General features: G+C 39.9%; 1 protein-coding gene across 3 annotated transcripts in view; it reads right to left on the bottom strand.

Moving 5' to 3' along the window:
* The window catches only part of SBF2 (SET binding factor 2), a 361,888-nt gene that overhangs the window by 63,510 nt on the left and 275,592 nt on the right, over positions 1-22,786 (bottom strand). For 2 of the 3 annotated variants that reach the window (XM_081099093.1, XM_081099094.1), the window contains exons 18-24: positions 12,625-12,795; positions 10,165-10,427; positions 8,381-8,553; positions 7,211-7,284; positions 5,559-5,754; positions 2,090-2,217; positions 548-723 (exon numbers count right to left, since the gene is read on the bottom strand). In XM_081099093.1, the coding sequence (XP_080955219.1) occupies positions 548-723; positions 2,090-2,217; positions 5,559-5,754; positions 7,211-7,284; positions 8,381-8,553; positions 10,165-10,427; positions 12,625-12,795 (1,181 nt within the window). Of the gene's footprint in view, positions 1-547; positions 724-2,089; positions 2,218-5,558; positions 5,755-7,210; positions 7,285-8,380; positions 8,554-10,164; positions 10,428-12,624; positions 12,796-22,786 lie in introns of those variants that run through there. The other variant, XR_013996414.1, reaches the window with a different exon arrangement.

The raw sequence follows: 22,786 nt of genomic DNA, 5'->3' as shown, positions 1-22,786 counted from the left end.
TAAGTATGTAACTCAAATGGTTTAGAAAAAATACATATGAGAGAGAAAAGGATAAAGAAAATGGATCAAAGTATAAATAATTGTGAATCTGGCTAAAGGGTATACAGGAATTCTTTGTACTAGGCTGTAACTTTTCGGTAAATTTTGAAGTTGTATCAAAACAAAAAGTTACAAAAAAATAAAAAGGAAAAATAAAGGCTCCCATCTTTAGATCAAAGCAAAACGGTTTACTAGGCCTGGATATTAATGAAAACTGAATGGATTGCTCAAAGGCATTTAGAAAGTGGTCAATATGGAAAAAAGGGAAAATAGAATTTCACATTCTAAAACTGCATATGAGCAATAGACATGAGAGTCAAGCCTCTTGCAGCTTTTAGTTTTTGAAACTTGTTACATATACCAATTCTGCTTTCTGAGCTTGGTCCAACGGGCTTGACACAGTGGCAAATGGAAAGAGCAGTCTTCACACCTTGACCCAAAGGACAGGCCACTTCCCCAACGACCAGTGAGGGGAGGCTGAAATGAGGAAACCAGACTGTCTTCTTACCGAAAGGAAGTGTTCTTTTCTTTCTGTTTGGGTAAAATTATTTGCGGAGTAGTTTGTCCAGTAGCAAAGGCAAAAGTGGTGAAAATGGACTGAGGATATCGGAACTTCATCAGCTGCTTCTTAAAGATCTCTACTACTTCGGGACTCACTTCTTCGTCAAATGCTACTTTAATCAACTGGAGACAAAAGAGATTAAATGCATTGGAAGCCTTAAGGATTCCCAGATAATTTCTCCCAAAATTACTTAATAGTAAATAGTAATATTAAATGGCAAGAGTTTGGAGGTTGAAGGGACCTTGGATATCATGCAATACAATTTAAAATGTATATATATTTTTTATTGATTTCAGAGAGGAAGAGAGAAGGAGAGAGAGATAGAAACATCAATGAGAGAGAATCATTTTGGCTGCCTCCTGCATGTCCCACACTGAGGACTGAGCCCATAACGAGGGCATGTGCCCTGACTGGGAATTGAACCGTGACCTCCTTCCTGGGTTCATCGGTCAATACTCAACCACCGAACCACATCAGCTGGAAAAATTTTTAATTTTAAAAATAAAAATTATGGCACAGGGAGGTTTAATTGACATAGATGGTTAGTTGGCAAGAAAAATCATGTATTGTGAAGTCAGGTTGCTTTCAGACTACCTTTTCTATGATGAGATAGAGAAATTAACTTGTAGTAGCTGAAGTAGAAACATGTCCTTCTCTATGACCTAACCAGGTCTCTTCCTACATACAGGTACAATAAACCTAATTAAAAATTCAGTGTGACTAGAATCCTAACCAGCATAGCCTGGCAACATTCTAATTTAGAGCCCTTTAGCAGCTGGAGCAGTGAAGAAATCCCCAGGAAGTCACAATCTCGGGTGATGGGAGAAGGTCTGGAGCCTAGAGACCTTCGGCCTCATATTTCCCAATTAGCATATGGAGGAATAGGGAGGGCTTCTTGACTGAAGAAATGAGGGAAGAATTGGAGCCCTTGGAAATCTGAGACAAAGCATGAAGAATAGCAACGGGAAAAACTAAGGAAAGACCACTCATCCAGTGACTGGTCTGCATCAGTAACTTCGCAAGTTCTGATACATTCAGAGCTCCCTGGAAAAACCTACGCTTTATTAGGGATGACTTAGTACCTACAGTACTTCAGCCCTAGCCGTAATGATCAGAACTTTACTTCTTCCACAGAAGAGCCATAAAGCATTTCCTTCTGAAACAGATGCCAAGAGAATTGCTTTCTATATGAAGGTTTCACACACAAACTGAGGCATGACTTGACAGAGAATAAGAGTCAACTGTGCACCTGAATTTCTAAGATCACTAAGTATTGACAGATAATCTGCTGGTACTCTGAGTTGGCCACAGGGCTCAGGAAATGAGGGATTAAATCCAAGATGATTCATGTGTTTGCAGCCTTGAAGATTACCCTCTTGGACCTTCTGATCCTCCTCATCCACTAGCCACTAACCACATGACCACAGAAAGTGGCCGTGACATCATTTGCAGAAAACTTTTAAATAGAATGGCTCCCTTTCTTAATACCTGAAAAGATGCGGATGTGATCTGCAGTCCTTCTTGCATGTTCTGCTGTAGCTGGTTCTGCATTGTGATCTTCTTCTCCTTGGTGATGGAGGCGATCGGGAAACTTCGCATAACTGTCTGTTCACCAACTATAGGAAGACAAGGCCTGGGTTCAGCAACAGCATATTACTGCTCATGTCCAGAGTCCCTGCTGCTCACCTCACCAGACTCTGCTGGGGAAATGTCTCTGGAGAGCACAGCGCCCAGGAATGCAGTGAGAGAAACGCATGATGCAGAATCACATTCATTAATGTTACTGTGTGGCGCTGACTCCCAGGACACAGTTCTTCCCCAGAGGGAAGAAACGGGCACAGCCTGCCTGCCTTCAGTCTGTTTCCCCCGCCTCTGCATTCCATACAAGATCCTTGGTTTAAGGCAATCTTATAGGAAGGGTAGGTTTTACACAGAAAAACAGAAGTATCTTTAATATTGAAAAGGCATCTATGATATTTAATGTAAGAATAAAGCAAAAGAGAAAAGGTTTTAAGTGTGCATCTGTAGGTGGTAAAAGGTACTGTACTACATGCATGTGCCCGTGGCAGGGCTTAGGACCAAGATTTTTAGGAGTTTACGTATTAAAGCAAAAAAAGGAAAATATAAATAACTATAAACTATCTGAAGTTACGGAGATGGGTCTCTAAAAGAAGTGTCCCACGTGAGCTCACAGTTCCCCGTGGGACAGGAGTCACACACAGAATACAACATGGAATTAGCTCCTACATGTGAAGGAGCAAGGCTTTCAATACTGTAGAAAGGGCGAAGATGTCTGCATGTTAGGTGGCTAGGGAATGATTCCTGGAGGAAGTGAGAGGGAAGGGGAGCTTTGAAGAGATTGTAAGAATGGATCTGAGACAGCCGCGCCAGCAACAGCACAGGAGCAACAATAGGCAAGGCTTCTCAGCTAGTGAGCAGACGGGGTGAGAACTGAACCAGGTTTAAGGGACTTAAGTGCCCATATACTTATCCACTCATTATCAGCAGAATTTCTCATTCCTTGGATCTATCAATTCCTAACCTGGAAAATTCTGATTATTCTCTTATGTTAAGCTCATACCTAGCGGCTAAACAAAATCTGGATGTACATAGGATTTAAGTTCATGGATGTATTAAACAAACTTACATAACACATGTAAAATGATCAGATTTCTGTGTGTCATTGAAGGAGACATATTAAGTTAGAAATTTAAAAAGAGAAATAAACTAAAAGAGGCAGATAAAAAGGTTTTCTCTGATAAGAAGAATTTTCCTAAATGTGAAATTAACCCCCAAATTGACAAGATAAAACAAGAGGACAATATAAGCTTTCACACTAAGTATGCTATTGATTTGTTTAAAATAAATAAATTAGAGCAATTTAAATGACCAACAGTCTCATATATTTATATGTCCAGTATGTATGTTTATGGCCACTGAACTCACAAAAGTCACAGTATAAAAAAATTATAAGTACTGGATACTTAATTTCTTTTAAAAATACATATGCTTATAGATACAAATGTAATTTATGTATAATAATATGACAGGAGAAGGCTGAGAAATTTTGCTCTATTTTCATTCTTTTTCAAAATGAGCATGACTATTCCTATTTCATTTAAAATTTATGTACTTTTTGTTTATTATATAGTGAACAATATTTTATGATCAAGATAATGAACCATCCCTAATCGGTTTGGCTCAGTGGATAGAGCGTTGGCCTGTGGACTGAAAGGTCCCAGGTTTGATTCCAGTCAAGGGCATGTACCTTGGTTGTGGGCACATCCCCAGCAGGAGGTGTGCAGGAGGCAGCTGATCGATGTTTCTCTCTCATCGATGTTTCTAACTCTCTATCCCTCTCCCTTCCTCTCTGTAAAAAATCAATAAGATATATTAAAAAAAAAAAGATAATGAACCATCTTGATTCTATGCACTGTGAAATTTTTTAAAAAGTGTTTTGTTAAATTGATTTCAAAGAGAGGAAGGGAGAAGGAGAGATAGAAACATCAATGATCAGAAAGAATCACCAATCAGCTGCCTCCTACATGCCCCATATTGAGGATCGAGCCGTCAACTGGGCATGTGGCCTAACTAGGAATTGAACTGTGACCTCCTGGTTCCTGGGTTAATGCTCAAACACTAAGCTACACCAGCCGGGCCAACTGTGAGATTTTAAAGACACTACATTTTATAGGTCTGAATCCCACCATTTAACAAAATGCATAGCACATAGTTAAATAGGTACTCATCAATTGCTGCTGGATGAGTAACATCAGAAGAGGAAAGAACTTTAGTGACTATTTATCCCAATGGTTCCCAGTCCTCAGTAGGCAACACAAGCACTTCTGGGGCTTAAAAATACAGAGGTCTACGTCTCCTATTCTTAGAATCCTAAGTCAGATTTGAATTCAATGTTTGAGAGTTGGGCCCAGAATTGTTTGTGTGTGTTTTTTTCCTAAGATTTCTAGATAATCCAAATTCATCAGTCAAGGTTGTGAACCACTACATCATCACCAACCAAGCTCATTTCCCTCATTTTATAACAGGGGAAATTGAACCCTAGTGAGGCCAGTAGACTAAGATGTCGACATCTTGATTTGGAGCTTCTTGATTTGGAGTCCAATTGTTTTACCTAAACCTAATATGCTTTTCCATCAACCAGTTTAAGATCAAATACTGATTTCAAAAAGATTATTCAGACTTGATACGACCTGCTATTCCTTTCTAATAAAGAAGAGTGTGTAGGAAAGTAGAAAACAGAAATAGAAGTTGAAGGAATTTAGTGGATAGAAGAGAAGTTGTCTGCTAAGAGCCAAATGGGGTTAGTTGAAATGTGATGAGGGAGGTGGGGTTAGTTAATTAGTTGGTACAATCCTGGGCTTTAGCACATTGTTCCAAAAAGTTGGCTTTACAGTTAACTGTAGGGCTCAGAAAGGTGGGGCCATTCAGCAAGGGGCATTGTTAGCAACCAGATACTGTGACTATACCTAGTCACAATATGCTGCCAATGAAATTATGATCGTGTCAGTGAATTTACTGTTAAGAAGATACCCTTGGTTCTTCTAGTAAGAATCTATGATCCAGAAGCAGAACAGACTGTTGAACCTCAGATGGAAGGCAGGGGAGTGTGGGTGGGAAGAGATCAACCAATGAACTTGTATGCATATATGCATAACCTGGGGACACAGACAATGGGGTGGTGAGGGTCTGGGGGGTTGAGGGGATGAGCGAGGGTTGCAAGAGGTTAATGGAGAAAAAGGAGGACCTATGTAATATTTTCAACAATAAAGATAAAAAAAGAATCTATGATCCAAATTATCATTAGCTGTGACAGACAAAAGTATTCTTAATAAACCCTTTGTGGCAAAAAGCTGACTTTGAATCTGGAAAGATCTGCAAATCAAATCCTCATGCAGCACATACATATCCATACTCAGATGGCAAACACCAGCCATACCTAGCTGATCGTGGGGCGTCCCCCTGAACAGAATTCTGTACGTGGTGAGGAACAAGGCTCCTTCGGCCGGCAGCAGCTGTGGGCCTCCCAGGAGGCCTCCAGTGGCTTCTTCTCTCCCATCAGGATCCAGCAGAACTCGAAGACCCTCACAAACAATTTCTTCTCCTGGCAGCAGGGCAGGTCTAAGAATCTTAGGCTAACAACAGAAAAAGCATTTTAAACATAACTCTTGTGGGGTTTCCAACACTTAGACAAGGTTGGTTATCTTTCCAAGTTACAGATCTAAAGAACTTGAGCCAGACATCCTAGGCAGCCAATATTGACAAAACAGATTTGGGAAGAGGCAGAAATGTCATATCTCTGTGCAAATGTGGGAAGATTCTTTGCAGCATTGCTTATTAAAAGGAAAATCATTGGAAATTACTAAAATGCTTGAAACATCTATTCAATGCAATAATTTAAAAAAAGAGACACGAATCTATATGTGTTAATGTAGAATGATATCCAGAATACACTGTTAAGTAAAAACACCAGTTGTAAATATATATATGTATATATATATATCACGATCCCCTTTTTGTTAAAAGTATAAGAATATGAGCCAGCTGTTAAAGGTGGTTAAGGGTACTGGTGGGGTGGGGATAGGCAAGACAAGGGGACTTCAACTCTGCACAATGTGTATTGCTTTAGTGCCTCAGTTATGTTTGTAAACTGAAAAAACACACACAACAACTTAAAAAAGTGGATGCATCTTTAAAAAGACCCACCCTTCTTGGCCCTTAATGAAGATTCACACAACAAATGGCCAAGTAATGAACATTTACACATCTTGGGAAATACAAAACCACAAGATTCACTCCTCTGAAGAGTTCAGTACTAGGAAAAAATCCATCTCTCTTGAATATCACTTATGCTTCCTTTTAAAGCAGTAAAAACAAAATAAATCAGCATTTTTCTTTCTTGGCTCTAAAAAGCTCGGAGCTAAACGTAAAGCCAAAGTCTAATAACCACTTTTCTCAGGTTTCTGATGACATTATATTTCTTACCCACCTGGCTTCTGATTTCTCCTCCGAATTTATTTTTAATAATTCTGTTGTATAGGTAAGTGGGTCCTGAACCCTAGCCCACAGGCTGGTGCCAGGCGAGCTGCAAAATCGTCAACTGGGAGGCTTGTTAAAGGACAGACCCCAGGCCAAGTCCCAGGGTGCTGCAGTGGGAAATAAGGAACCAGGAGGCTGGGCAGGGCTCAGGGCTCTCAATTTTTTAATCGACTTCCCAGATACTTGTGACGTATGCTCGCACTGTATAGAGATTGAAGAACCTGGTGTTCGTACAGTACTTGCCTTAAGTCCTTTTTTTGGAAGTAGGCAAGACATAAAATCCTGGCTTGGGCTTGGGAGTTAGAATGTTCATAATTTATGACCTGCCTGTAAAAGCAACTCAACAAGAGGTCACTGTTGCTCTTTGCTGAACAGTATCCTTTTTATGAGGAGCTACATGATGGACTCCTCTGGAAGTGTAATATATTATTAAAACTGGAGCTGGTCTCTGTAAAAGGTTAGAAGAAGGCACTTCCTGGGGCACAGCAGTCTATTGTTGCTGTTTTTAAGAAGAGATGTTCTACCCCGGAAGCACGTGGTCTGACACATTACCTTCTGTATAGGTGGAAGTCTTCTACTCTCTCGATGCACTGCTTCCAGGGTCTCAATATGCATAGCTACAATTCCTAGGATGAGTCAGAGTATTCAAAACAAAAGGACACAAAACAAGCAGAATTACAACAAATTCTGGATATTTTAGAACTAAAAACTAATCATATTTTGGTGGTTCCTCAAGGAGTTGAACATAGACCCAGCAACAACTCCTTAGGGATACACCCAAAAGAACTGAAAATAAAGATTCACACAGATACTTATAAGTGAATATTCATAGCAGCACTATCCACAGTAACCAGAAGGTGGGAACAATGTAAGTGTCCATCAACAGATGAACGGATAAACAAAATGTGGTATTCCCATACAATAAATGGAATGAAGCTCTGATACCTACTACAACATGAATGAACCTTGAAAACATGCTAAGTAAAATAAGCCAGACACAAAAGGAGAAATATTATGATTTCACTAATGCAAATACAATGCCATCTTATTTCTATTATTATATTTTAAAAATATTTTCATTGATTTTAGAGAGGAAGGGAGAGGGAGATAGAGATAGAAACATCAATGATGAGAGAGATTCATTGATCGGCTGCCTCCTGCACACCTCCTACTGGGGATCGAGCCAGCAACCTGAGCATGTGCCCTTGACTGGAATCAAACCCGGGACCCTCCAGTCCGCAGGCCAATGTTCCATCCCTGAGCCAAACGAGCTAGGGCTACTGTGCCATTTTAAATATATATTTTATTGATTTTTTACAGAGAGGAAGGGAGAGGGATAGAGAGTTAGAAACATCGATCTGTTGCCTCCTGCACGCCCCCTACTGGGGATGTGCCCGCAATCAAGGTACATGCCCTTGACCGGAATTGAACCCGGGACCCTTCAGTCCACAGGCTGACGCTCTAACTACTTAGCCACACCAGTCAGGGCTATTGTGCCATTTTATATAAGGGACTTGGGCATTCATGGATTTTTGGTATCAGTGAAGGGGTGGTGGTGTCCTGGAACCAATTCTCCATGGATACCAAGGGAGGACTGTAAATAGCATGGCTTAACACCACGGAAGACAAGTATTACAGGTTGTTAGCTGAAAAAAGTAGACCCATAACAATTCTTACTCAATTACCTACATTATGGTTCTCTAATACCTGTAAAGTGATTACCTGGGATCATGCAATGAAGGCTCTTGATGTGGTCCTGAGTAACTCCACTCTCTGTACAAACTTTGTCAATAAAGCGGGTAATGAAACGCACAACAGAATTGGCAATGTCATTATTCTCTGAATCTTCAAACCCACTTTCTGTATCATAGCTCTCAGCTACACTTCCTGCAATACTAAGAAAGTCAAGGAAAGAAATCATAGTCAGTTCTCAAAATGTGACAAATTACTACCATATCACAATTTCCATGCAATTTAAACTTGCTCAGAGAGACGTCTACCTAAGCAGAAGGCTCACTCACAGCTCCTTTATAAGTGACAACAGTGAAACATATTCTACTTGCCTACATTTGGAAGCTACTGCCAGAAACTGTCCTTTGGACCCCCCCCCCCTTTTTTTTTTAAAGAATAAGGTACCTTCTTTGATTTTCCCAAAAGGAAACCAGGAACTATGGAATATAAAGCAAAAAAGGACCCTTTCACTTATTATCTGATACTTGAACCTTCTAGAAAAAATTGTCCTCCTAAGTTAATTACCACATTGAGCCAAAGTAGCAGCTATCTTTGCCCTCTGGCAACTGGGGCACATGTTCCCTGGTAGGCAAAGTAAAAGATCATTTTTCAGCAAATAGCCCATTCTTCCAAATGGGAGAACCAAGCTGTTCTATGAACCCTTCTCTTCTCCGATATTTATCTCTCTCGGAGAGCATCACAACCCTTTTGGTCACGTTGAAACCATCATTCTACCGTAGGTGTTACATTCACACTGGGAAGGGATTAAGTCTGAAGTGGAGATGTGAAACTTCAATCCCTGCCCTTGTTGCTTAGTCAACAGTTCCCACTTTGAACAAATGCTTGCCTCCTCTGCCTTCTTTTAGGCGGCTGAGTATGGAAAAGACTCATTTGCCTATTCTAACCTACTCAGTTCTCCTTCCCCCAAACCCAACCATGCTAGCCCATTCAGTGTTATAGTAAAGCTAAGCAATGAATATGGCATCATATCATCCCAAATCATTAAAGAACTTAGGTGCTTTAGCCCCTCACTATGTAAAAATCAGGTTGTAGAAAACGTCATGAAGGCAAAAAAAAAAAAAAAAAAGAAGTGAGGTAGGAAAAAGAGTGCTAGTCAGGAAGGCCTCTGGGGAGGTGACATCTGAGCTGAGAACTAGATGAAGGGAAGGAGTGATTCTTTCAGGGAAAGTGTTCCAGGTTGCGGGACAAGCACAAAGGCCCTGAGGGGATACTATGCGCAGTGTGCCTGACATTAGGCTTAGCAGGGAGATAAGTCTGGCGGACAGAAAAGTGATAGGAAATAAGGTCAGAGCAGTAGCCAGTGGCCAGATCCCACCAGGCCTGCAGTCCATGGGTTTCATTCCCAGTGGTAGGAAAAGTTGTTGTAGGGTTGAGAGGAATGCAAGGATGAGGACATGATTCCAGGCAAATGTAAGGGATAACTGAGGAAAAGAGAGCCTAGAAACAAATAATCACTTTAGCAAGAAGGAGGTCATTAGTAACCTTTCAAAGCACTTTCTGTAAACTGCTGTGGCAGAAAGGAACGAAGGGCTGGATCAGCAGCTGGTGAGACTGGAAAAAGCAGGTCAACAAAGAGAAGAGAGTATGGGAGGTGGTTATGAAGTCAGATGAAGTGACGGTCTCTTAGTAGAAAAGAACTGAGCAAGTTTGAAAATGGTTAATTTTTAAAATATGTACAGCAATATTTGTCCAAAATAGCTTACATTCTCTGCTAAGCCAGGAAAAGGAGGGTCTGTGTGCCCACGCCTCGGTACCTGTTTGTGACAATGCTGTTGCTCCCACTCTCCCAGTCGCCGGGTGCTGAGGTCCGTAGGAGCTTGTTTTTACTTGTATCGAGTGGGACTAGCAGGTTGACCATGAGGTTGGCAAAGTGGATGGCCTGACTGAAGACGATGCTCTCCTCCCGCTGCACCAGCTCCTGCTGCGTGGATTTGCTCAGTGTCGGCCAGAGGCGGAGCTGCTCGGCTGCCAGGTCCATGGCTGTCTTCTCCTGATATTGGTCATCAGGAATCTTATCCTAAAAATAAAGCGACACAATCCAAATGCATCACGAGCTTCAGAAAACATGGAAGATGTTCCCATAATTCATCTATTAAATGCCTATATCAGCAAAGATGAAAACATACACACAAAACATAACAACAACAAAACCAAACCTAGTCTTCCTTTTCACCCAGATCCAGCAGGCCCTGAGTGGAACCATGTGACAAACCTGAGGAAGCAGTAGCAAAGCACAGATGGACAGGTGGATACACTTGTCATTGCTGACATTTCACTGCATTTATTTACCTCTGTGGCTCCATCCCTTTTTGGTTGCCAGTTACAACAAATTATCAACCTGAGAACCTATAAATGCTCAGGTATGAATGTTCAAGTATCATTACTAATACTCTTATACATTTCTTCTGTTCTTTTGGAGAAGAAGATGGAATGATCAAAGTCACAATACAGAACTAGATTTCCTTGTAAATGTGGGTGTCAAACATTATACATGAGGATATGGGTAGCTGTGGGATTTTTAAGAGGGGTTTCCTGGTAGGGCAAAGAGTTAAACAATAACATGAACTGACAGCTGCATAGCATTTATAGCTGTGAACAGCTGGTCCACCTACAGTGTCACTTGTATCTAACCTGGGGCTCAGAGACAGACTTCTCTAGAATACAGGACACAGAGCATGTTTTTGCTTTATGAATGCTTTTGAGAGATAACAATGTTAGCATTATAATACCAAAAGCACTCCACCAGCCCAATTATTTCTGGAACATGACCTCAAACTAACAGTGTTTATCCTCACCCAAGTGTATTTGGTGTTATGAAAGAAAAATCAGAGTTTAAATTACATTCACACCAACAGTGCACAACAATAATCTGGAGCATCAGCTAGATGTCAGATAGTGCTATTTGTTATTAAAGTTCTGCTCTTACCACCCTCAATATCAGACCAAGAATATGCTTAAGTTTACGAGGCACCGAGTATTTGAATACTGCTGTGTAGTTTCTATTAGATATCTCAGTAGCTTTATCACACAAGATAGAAGGCCAAATTAAAATAGAGAATGATGGAAAGGGTCAGCAGTAAGTATTAGCCCAGCATACAAAATGAAAAATTTCTCTTAAAGTGAATCCACATAGACAATGAGGCTTTAATTGGCTTCATTGAATTAATGAGGATGAAAATTTCTAACATTTATTATTTACTACATGCCAGGCACTCTTCACTGTGCTTTACTTGTATTAGACATTAAAATCTCATATAGTCATATCTGTTCATCTTACCAATGAGGGAATTAGGCACAGAGGGTAATATGAATTGCCAAGACCAGATAACTAGTGAACATTTTAAAATTTCACAAAAATTTAAACTACTCTTTCAAATTAAAAACAAATTGTCTCTGTTCTAAAATATTTTTCTTAAAAATATGTTATACTGATAAAATATATAGGAGCATATAGAATATTACTAAAAGACGACCTTGATTCATTGTTGGCATTGGCATACTTCTGAGCAGGACTAATGAATTTTGCATTTATTTTAAAGTTGATCAACTTGAATTTGACGTTTCTTCAAGAAGTTAAGGCACAAAGACATGTACCTAGGTATTTTAGGTGTGTTCGTTCTGTTCAATATCTTATAATTGTATCCAGGGAATTCTTATTTATTAAAATACTAGAGGCTTGGTGCACAGATTTGTGCACTGGTGGGGTCCTTTGGCCTGGCCTGCAGGGATTGGGCCGAAACCAGCTCTCCAACATGCCCAAGGCATCCCGGATTGTGAGAGGGTGGTTCTCGGGTGACGCACCCTGGAATTGGGCTCCCTCCTCTCTGGTTCTGGGTGCATCACCCAAGAACCACAGCTGCCAAGTCACCGCAGCTTGGCAGCTCCTGCATTGAGTGTCTGCCTCTTCGTGGTCAGTGCGCAACATAGCTATCAGTAGGACGGTTGAACGGTTGGCCGTTCGCTTAGGCTTTTACATATATAGATAATAAAATAATTCTAATGCTAAAGAACTGTACTGAGAGGTTATTACAGAAAAAAAAGAGAATGTCAGAAATCAACAGAAGAAAGATGCTCACCACATTGCTCCCTAAATAAATGTCAAACACATCGGTAGGAAAGTGACTATATTTCCTTTTGCCCTGGGGACATTTGAATACACTTTCCTTGAAGCCAGGATCCTGACCCACACATGCACCTTCTTCCACCTCTCTTACCTTCTGCTTCAGATGCGGGGCATGATTGTCTTCCTTGGCTGAGAGATACAGGGTGCGAACTTGTTCCTGCACTGCATTGTAAAAGGTTGTCTCCCAAAATTGCTGATTTGTCCAAATGGGGTGGTCTTGCACACAGGTGTAAGCAAACTGGCTGACTCCGGGGGCCAATTTCTGTGAGAACATACAATATGAAATCTATCACCATGGGGCTGGTAGAATTATGACAGTTCTGAAGGTTACAGGGGCCACAGTTAACCACAGATTGCTCAAATGACTTATTTAAACAGTATCTTATGGCAATATAAGCTTAGCAACTAGCAACTTACTTTAAAAAATGTTTTTATTGATTTCAGAGTGAGGAAGGGAGAAGGAGAGAGAGATAGAAACATCGATGAGAGAGAATCATTGATTGTCTGCTTCCTGTACACCCCCTTGGAGATGGAGCCCACAACCTGGGCATGTGCCCTGACTGGGAATCGAACCGTGACCTCCTGGTTCATGAGTTGACGCTCAACCACTAAGGCACACCTGCTGGGCAACTTACTCATTTTTTTAACTGGCAACTTTGGGCTTGCTAGAAAAGCCTTTCAGATCTCAGTCACCTTACCTATCAAAATGAACATTTTAGCAACAGCTAAAAAGGAAAGCTATTATATGAATTAGAGACTATGCACACAGTAGGCACTGTAGAGTTGGTAGTTTTATTACAATTAGAACACATAAAATCCATTGCAACCTAATTATAAAACTCCAGATAATTTAAAATTTCTTATACTTGGTTTTAGAATACCTTTTTTTTTTGGTGGTGGTGGGAGGTACTAATTGAAATGTGAGTGCACATACAGCTTGGTCTTTCATACAGAGTGAGGGCATATCATGAACTTGAGACTCAGGAGTAACTGCACCCTCCCTGCTGCTCACTCCAGCCCTTGACCTCCCCACCAGGCTGTTGCCTGGCTCACTAGCGACTGTCCTAGCTTCAAGGGCATTTCCTGGTAACCAAGTCTGGGTACAGGAAGGTAATCTTGAACCAAACCTTCCTCTCCAGGACCTCCTGCTGGGCTTCAGAGTGGCAGTCTTCCTTACTCTGTGATTAACAACAGAGGGAAGGAAAACTAACTCTTGCAGGCACTCAAGGAACTTCATAAATATTTATATATCTCATTTAATACTAAAAATCTTATAAGTGCGTTATTATTGCCAATTTAAGGAAAACAGAAGTTTAGGGAGGTTTAAGTAATTGCCCAAGGTCATATAACAATTACATAAGTGGTGGTTTAAAGGGCAGACTTGGCTGGTTCCTAAGCCCCTGCTTTTATGATACCAAACTGTCTTGCAAAGGAACTGAAAGCAAATCACAAAACACATTAAATACCAGTTAGCACTGCTGTCTGTTCCTTTTTTCTGCACTTCAGGATTTTGTTTCCCAAAGTAATATTCTGCCTTGACACCTCTGATATGATTTCAAATTGATAATGCATTTTATTGTATTTGAATATTTTTAAAAAATATATTTTATTGATTTTTTTACAGAGAGGAAGGGAGAAGGATAGAGAGGTAGAAACATCAATGAGAGAGAAACATTGATCAGCTGCCTCCTGCACACCTCCTACTGGGGATGTGCCCGCAACCAAGGTACATGCCCTTGACCAGAATCAAACCTGGGACCTTTCAGTCCACAGGCCAATGCTCTATCCACTGAGCCAAACCGGTTAGGGCATATTTGAACTTTTTATAAGAGTTTATTTGAGCCAAACTGATGACATATGCCAAGGAGCAAAATCTCAAATACCCCCTGCATTTAAATTTCAGATAATTTACATTGCTGAGTTTCAGTTAATGATTTGAGTCATCTTTTCATAGCTATTGCTTTCACCTCTAAAAGATAAAAGATGTTTCAACATTTTTTATTCCATCATTTATTAGCAAACAGCAGGTAGCATTCTCAATAGTTAGACACTTTTTGTCCATTTTATTCTTTGGAATTGAGTTCATCTTTTTTCTGTCAGTAGAACTAAAGTTTCTGATAATAAAAGTTTTCTTTTGAACCATTTTAATAAGCAGACTAAACCTAGAGCTGGAACAGGCACCAGGCATACCACGAAATGCAGTACCTGTGTAGTTAGAGGTGGTGTGGCTATATCAATTTGCCTACGAGAGTCTATGTACTTCTCTATCCCATGTGTAAGTTCCTTTCAAGAGGGGATGTGGGTTACACTTTTTTTTTGCCCCTAAGAATTCTAAGGACTAACAATGACCTTGTAGCAGCGCACAAGCCTATTTTGGAAAGAGAGATTAAAGTCACAAAATTCAAGATAAAAGCATAATTCTCAACTGTCTTTCTCATGAAGACAGTCAGAGGCAGCACCACTTGTTACAAATGCAATGTAACATAGCAGTTCTTAACATGTTAGAATTCTAAAATTATGTTAGTATATATAAGCTCAGAAAAAGCGCTTAACAAATCTGTACCAGGCTCTCACTTAAAGTGCTTTTAGAGTCATCCACACACAGAAGTTATTAATTATAAATCTTATTACAACTTGGCATCTCTGCAGGAATTGGAGAGCACACCACAGCCCTGCCTTTCTCCTTCAGCATTTTTCTCACTGACGCTGCATATTTACTTTCCTTGGCACGGACCAGTTATTATCTTCCTGTTTATTTACAAACTAAAAGTGAATATGCAAAAACTTGCCTAAATCTGTTGTACAAGAGTGAACTGTATATGTTCCTAGGCAGAAACATGGTGTGAAAGAGAGTGGCAGTAGCCCAAAGGGTCAGAACCCGCAGCTGGTTTACTCGGTGAGAATTATAGCAGGGTGAAGTGGTTAGAGGATAAACACTTGTTGGTGGCAAGACAGACACAAATGACCAAGGCATCTTAGACATGCATCCAGATCATTAATTCCAAAATACTCAAAATATTATTATTTTTCCAAACATGAAATCTGCCTGTTTTCTTTGTGGTTTCCTGCTATGTCTTTTCAACTGCAAGCATGGGGCACTGTGTCCCTGGACGTGAGGGTGGGCAGGGCCATGGCACTGATGGGCAGGTGTGTTCTTAGGACCAGCAGAGGGCAGTAGCACCTTATTCTGCCTAGATTCCATCAGGGCTTCAGAAAGGAATTGCAAAAATGGAACTTTGCCGTCTGGCTGGGCTAGAAAGTGGGTGGTGAGAGGTGAATGCTGCATGTCCTCACCGTACACCTGAGAGACCCTATAAAGAAAATGGATTTACCCAAGGTCACACAGCAAGATGGGTAGAAGAGAAGAAAATAGAAATAAGGGTTTCCATTATTCTACATCATTTTTGTAAGGTACAAAAATTAAGATATTTCACAAAACAAAGCCACAGTATAATTATCTAGAGAAAAATGCAATGCGATTGTTTAGGGTTTCAGATTCGGTATATCCTGTGATAGTAGCAGTTGTTTTAGGAAACAAAGAAAAGAAGCCTCTGTGGATAAAACTATCTCCCAATTTTAATCACTTCTCTGGTTTGAAGCAAAAACTTTCCCAAGATGGTTTCTCATAATGGCTGGCATTCCAGCTTCATGACCTTTATTGCACAAGGAGACTCAGTCTACACGCAGTGTGGGGAGCGATGGTGGTAGGGAATGCTGCTGTCAAATGACATGTCTCCCTCCAAAGTTGGCAAAAGTATTTACTTTAGACTTCATGATTCTTATGATTCTGTCCTAAAGAAAAAAGTGATATTTTGCCATGCAATTTTATGAAGTCAACACATTCTTAAAAGAATGCTTAAGAATGTGTTGACTTCCTTCCTTATCTAGAAGAAATAGCCTCAAATGTACTAGATTAAGCAATGCCATTCATTTTCCAGAGCATTCAAAGGAAACCCAGCATGGGACAGGATATGGAGAATAAACTCACAGGCTCACCAACAAGCAGGCCAGATTCAAATCCAAATAAGTGGGCACATATCATCTCAGAGATGAGTTGGTCAAGGGAAAGCTTAAGAGATCAGTGTGAGAGGACTGTGTAAGGCTAGACATGTTTGCTCTCCAGGCCCAAGGCTCTAATTAGGGAGCTCAGAGGCAAATCAGGTCTCAGGGGAAAAAGCTAGCTGGCGGGATTGATTCCATAAATATATAATGGTCTTAAAGAATAATGCAGAATACAAAGATTCACTGTGTAAGTTGCTGAGTATTTCCTATCCATTCTGGCTCTGGAATACACATGTATCTCATTGTACAGTTCAGGAGTGGCACCGGCCGTCCCTTCATGATTCTACACTGGCCCGACCAAGTCTGGATGTTAAGTCACTTTAGGAATTAATTTCTGAGTAGCTTCTGATGAGCTTTGAAAGTGCTTAGTCTTGAGAGACAAACAAAAGGAAGACAGAAAAAAATATGTATCTATAACCTATATTTGTCAAATCTGAAACATGCTTGCTTTGATTGGAGTCCACCGTGTACCTGTCTTGATCCCATTTCCCTCCTCTCCTAGAGGAAGCAATGACCCTAAATTAGGTATTTTTCATTCCCATTTATGTTTTTTACCAGTATATATTCATAAAGAATATATGTAGGATTATACTGCAGGTTTCATTTACCCCTTACTGAAGTTTTTCAAAGTATACAATTCATGTAATATTAAACTAAACTATGTAATTAACTGGGACAAAACACAACTGGCTCTTTGTAAACACACTCAGAAGGGGAAGAAGAGAGTGGCCTATAAACAATGAGTATTTAGGATAGTGTGTGGATTAGCCAGTGGGATTTAGAGAACAGTGAGTAATCCAATTCGTTAAGCAGAGGAGATTGTGAAAAAGTAGAGTTTCCCTGTTCTACTACCTGATCCTCTAAGACTGAACAGTGCAAGCAACCTCAAATTCATAACGATCTAAACCAATCCTCTCCCGGGATGCCTAGAAGGTCCACGCACACAAGTTCTGCAGAAGAAGTACATTCATTCACCAGCCTTAGCCAGTGTTCATTGATGTGCCAATGTCAGCAGCTGGAATGACAGGGTTGAAGTCCTTCAACCACCTATCTTTCTAATGATTCTCTGTATTAGTACATATTGAGAGATCAAGAATAAATCAATTTACATTTTGTGTGGTTCAGAAATTAGTAGAAATCAAATACAAGCTTATTGTCAAATCCTTTGCCTGGGTTTGGTATTCTTAGAAATAAAAGACAGAATCCAAATCCAACCCACCTCCCTTTTTGGCAGGTTTTTAAACTTTGTATAAATGGTACCATATTGTGTTTATTCTGTACCTTGGGTTTTTGACACATTAAGTTGCTAGACTTATTCAGGTAATAATAACAAGTAATAATTATAATAATTTAACCTATACTGAGCCCTCACTATATGTATTTATTAACTTACTTAGTCCTTACAGAAATCTTATAATCTATTGAGGTGATTACTGTTATTACCTCTGTTTTAGAAGGTGAAGAAACTGAGGTACAGAAAAGTTAAGTAATTTGTCCAAGAAAATAGTGCCAGGAGGTGGCGGAATCTGAGCTTGGATTCAAACCCAAGGGGATTAGCTACAGAATTTTGTTTCTTTTTTTTTAAATTAAATCTTTATTGTTCAGATTATTACAGTTGCTCCTCTTTCCCCCCCCATAGTTCCTCTCCACCTGTTTCCCACGCCACCCTCCGCCCGCCCCCACTATCCTCATCCATAGATGGAAGATTTTTGTTCAGTCTCTTCCTGCACCCCCACACCCCTTTCCCCCCCAAGAATAGTCAGTCCATTCCCTTTCTATGCCCCTGATTCTATTATAATCACCAGTTCATTCTGTTCATCAGAATATTTATTCACTTGATTTTTAGATTTACTTGTTGATAGATGTGTATTTGTTGTTCATAGTTTGTATCTTTACCATTTTCTTCTTCTTCATCTTCTTAAAGGATACCTTTCAGCATTTCATATAATACTGGTTTAGTGGTGATGAACTCCTTTAGCTTTTTCTTATCTGTGAAGCTCTTTATCTGACCTTTAATTCTGAATGATAGCTTTGCTGGATAAAGTAATCTTGGTTGTAGGTTCTTGGTATATTTGAATATTTCTTGCCACTCCCTTCTGGCCTGCAAAGTTTCTGTTGAGAAATCAGCTGACAGTCGTATGGGTATTCCCTTGTAGGTAACTGACTGTTTTTCTCTTGCTGCTTTTAAGATTCTCTCTTTGTCTTTTGCTCTTGGCATTTTAATTATGATGTGTCTTGGTGTGGTCCTCTTTGGATTCCTTTTGTTTGGGGTTCTCTGTGCTTCCTGGACTTGTAAGTCTATTTCTTTCCCCAGGTAGGGGAAGTTTTCTGTCATTATTTCTTCAAATAGGTTTTCAATATCTTGCTCTCTCTCTTCTGGCACCCCTATAATTCGGATGTTGGTGTGCTTGAAGCTGTTTCAGAGGCTCCTTACACTGTCTTCTTATTTTTGGATTCTTTTTTCATTTTGCTTTTCCGCCTGGGTATTTTTTTTGCTTCTTCATATTTGAAATCTTTGACTTGATTCTTGTGATCCTCTAGTCTGCTGTTGGGAGTCTGTATAATATTCTTTATTTCAGTCAGTGTATGCTTAATTTCTAGTTGGTCCTTTATCACAATCTTGAGGGTCTCATTAGATTTCTTGAGGGTCTCATTAAGTTTATCGGTGGTTTCTAGGAAGTTCTTGGAAAACCTTAAAAGTATGGTTTTGAACTCTATATCCAGTAGTTTGCTTTCCTCCATTTCTGTCATTTGTGTCCTGTTTCTTTGTCTCTGCATTTTTTTATGCTTCGCTGTGTCGATAGAGTGGCTTTCTGTACTAGGTGTCCTATAGGGCCCAGTGGCTCAGCCTCCCCAATTACTTGAGGTAGACACTCTTTGTGCATCCCCTTGTGGGCTTTGTGCACAGTCTTGTTGTAGTTAAGCCTTGATTGTTGTAGGTAACACTGGGAGGGATTGACCTCCAGGCCAATTGGCTGTGAGAATCAGCTGAGTCTGCAGTGGGAGAACTTCTGTGCTGGAAACACCCCTCCAGGGCAAGACTTGCTTCAATGGGGCTTTGGTGCTCACTGAGTCTGCCCCCTGAGTGTGTCCTTTATGAATCCAAGGAGCTGCAATCTGGATGATCCCACTCTGACCACTGGGCACACTGGCTCCTGGATCTCTAAGGAGGTGCTAATCTAGCCTCTGCCTGAGGCTATCCAGCAGGAGCCAGCTGTGACACCATGCAAGTTGCCCTGGGGACTTGGGGCAGCTTCAGTTTGTTAGGTAATTATCAGATTGCAAAGGGCCAGGCCTTTCATATGCAAAAGCCTCTGTGGCTTGGGCAGGGAGGGGTCCCAGGGGATCAACAGGGTGGAGCGAGCAGTTATGGCTGCTCTCAGTCCTGCCCTCAGAGGCCCTGCTTCTCAGTGTTCCGGCAATCGCTGCAAGCACCCCCGACAGAATGCTGCCCTCGAGTTCCGACCGATGCCAGACAGTCCAGTTTCTCCAGTATGAGTCTGGGTCCCCAGAGACTCGCCCGGAACTGGAGAGCTTGAGACTCCCTCCGGACTGAAAAAGACAACCGTGTCCTCAGCCGCCAACCCTCTCCGCATGTGCCTCTGTACCTCTGTATTTTACTTCCGCACCGCACCTCCTCTGAGTCTCAGTATGCTTTTCTCTTTCCTTCTAGTTGTAGAATTTCCACTCAGCCAGCCTTCCTGTGATTCTGGATGATGTCCGTTCTGTCTTTTAGTTGTATTTTTGAAGTGGTTGTGTGAGGCAGCAATCTCTGGTGTTTACCTATGCTGCCATCTTGGTTTCTCCGCCAGCTGAGCTCACAGAATTTTGTTTCTTAATCATTGCATGATTTAACTACTGCATGGAATTCCACTGTATGAATATATAACATTTCCTTGTTTCTGTTAATGGACATTTGTATTGTTTCCAGCTTTTTGCTATTATATACAATGGTGTGTGAACATTATCTCACATGTCAACTGTCAATTTTGATTATTGGTTTCAGCACCATTTAACAGTGCCTGGAAGTACGTGAGAGGGGCCTAAGAAATGTGATAATTCCCATTGTTATCTATAGCCATAAACATTTTGGGGTTACTGCATGTTGTTTATTTCTTCAATGAGAAATTATTCAATGCAGATTTTTTGCAAATCTATTTTAAAAAGTAACAATAATTCTTTAATATAAAATATCTAGTCGATGTTTAAATTTTAATTCTTGTGTTTAAAAAGCTTTTCTGGTTTTAAAATTATTTTTATTATTTTTTATAAATAGTTTGACTTAGGAGGGACTCAAATAAGGTCCATATGTCACTATTCATTCATGTTGGTGAGGTCAGTTTTAATCTATAGGTTTCTCTACCATCTACCGATCTGTCCGCCTCCTGCCCCACTTGCAATCTGTTTGGTAAAGAAACGGAATCAGTTGTCCAACAGAGTTTCCATCAGTCTGATATTTGCTAACTGTAACGCAGTTAATGTGGCATTTTTTTTTATCCTCTGTATTTACTGCAAATTGGTAGTTGGATCTAGACTAGAGCCTTGATCAGATTCAGGCTTGTTTGGCAAGAATACCAAGTCACTTCTGGTTGTCTCTTCTGCTGTGATGGTAAAGGTTATTGATGGTCAATGCTCAGATTCATTAATCATTAGGAGTAATAAAATAGTGATATTTTCATTCTAGCAATACTTCTTCACTTATTAGCTGGGATATTTCTATAAAGAGAAACTTTCCCTCATCAACTGTATAGTGACCCAAATAGTCTGTATTAGAAAGCAAGATAAATGCATGATTTTATTCCTTCATTTATCAGATTTTTTAAAAAAGTTATTTTTTAGCATCTATCACAGATGACCAATTAGTTTTTTATTCATATTTTTATGAAATCATGGACTTAAAAAATATATTAGATTTAACTATTCTTAAACCTGTTTAGAAACAAACCAAAAAAGTCTACCCATATGTGTTTACGGGAAATTTGTGTTTTTCATTAACTCAATATACCAAACCCTATGGGATCCCTGTCTACAAAGTGCCTATGATCTTATACGAAGAGACAGGAACTCCACATGTGATGGCGGATGAACCTAATAATGTTGCTTGTAATAGCATTGTAAACTGGCAGAACATAATCAGCAAAAAAGACTAGTAGATACATAACAAGGTGTTTTTTCTGAGGTGTCAGAGCAAAAGGAGCAGCAGGAGAAAGGCATTGTGGGTCCTGGCACAGGAAATAAGGAATTTGGTGAGTCACAGCTCTCACTATGTGTGCTTGCAAATGGCCCAAAAGCTCAACAAAAATGTTTATTACAGCATTATCTTTAATAGCTATGCCCCTCTCCAAAGCTACCAATTTTAATGTCTAGCTATACAGAAGAAAGGTTAAGTACATTGTTAACACAGAAGAAAATTATGTTGCCATTAAAGTGGTTACTATGGTGATGTACTTATGAATGAATTGTTTATGCTACATTTCAGAAAACAAATCAAATATGCTAATATTATGTCTGGAAGTACACAAAGACTGGGAGGAAAAAGGCAAAATGAAAATGAAGTAAAGGTAACAGAATTTTAAAAAACATTTACTTTCAAGAGAGAGGAAGAGAGGGATGGAGGCAAGTAAAGGAGACAGAGAGAGAGGAAGAGAGAGAGAGAGAGAGAGAGAGAGAGAGAGAGAGAGAGAGGAGAGATGAGAGAGAAATAAGTGACCTTTTGGTGCACGGGACAACACTCAACTAACTGAGCCACATCAGCCAGGGAGAATTTTGAATAGTCTGTTTTGCTTCTTCAAAAATAATTTTAAGAGATTTAAAAAAATTAAATGAGGCAGACTGAATATTCTTTGATCTCTAAACCCCACTGAAATGAGAGCAAAGAAATTTTTAAAAAATATATAAGAACAAAAGAACGAGAAAGGCGAGAACACTAGATCAGCAAGTTAATAAAATTTTAGAAGTCATAAAATGTATTTAAAAGCAATAACAAAAATTAAAGATCTGATAAAGCTGGCACCCCACACTACTTAGAGAAGGAAAAGCCCTTTTCACACTTTAAAAGAGTGAATTTTATGGTAGATGAATTATATCACAATAAAAATAATGAAAACAAGCCAAATGTTCATCAACTGGTGAACACAATGTGATATATATATGTACAATGTAGGATTATCCTATATAATAAAAGAGAAACA

Source organism: Myotis nattereri (assembly GCF_964212035.1).
Source record: "Myotis nattereri genome assembly, chromosome: 9".
NCBI classification, from domain to species: domain Eukaryota; kingdom Metazoa; phylum Chordata; class Mammalia; order Chiroptera; family Vespertilionidae; genus Myotis; species Myotis nattereri.
The sequence above is the reverse complement of the archived record's forward strand: the minus strand, read 5'-3'. Positions and strand labels throughout refer to the sequence as shown.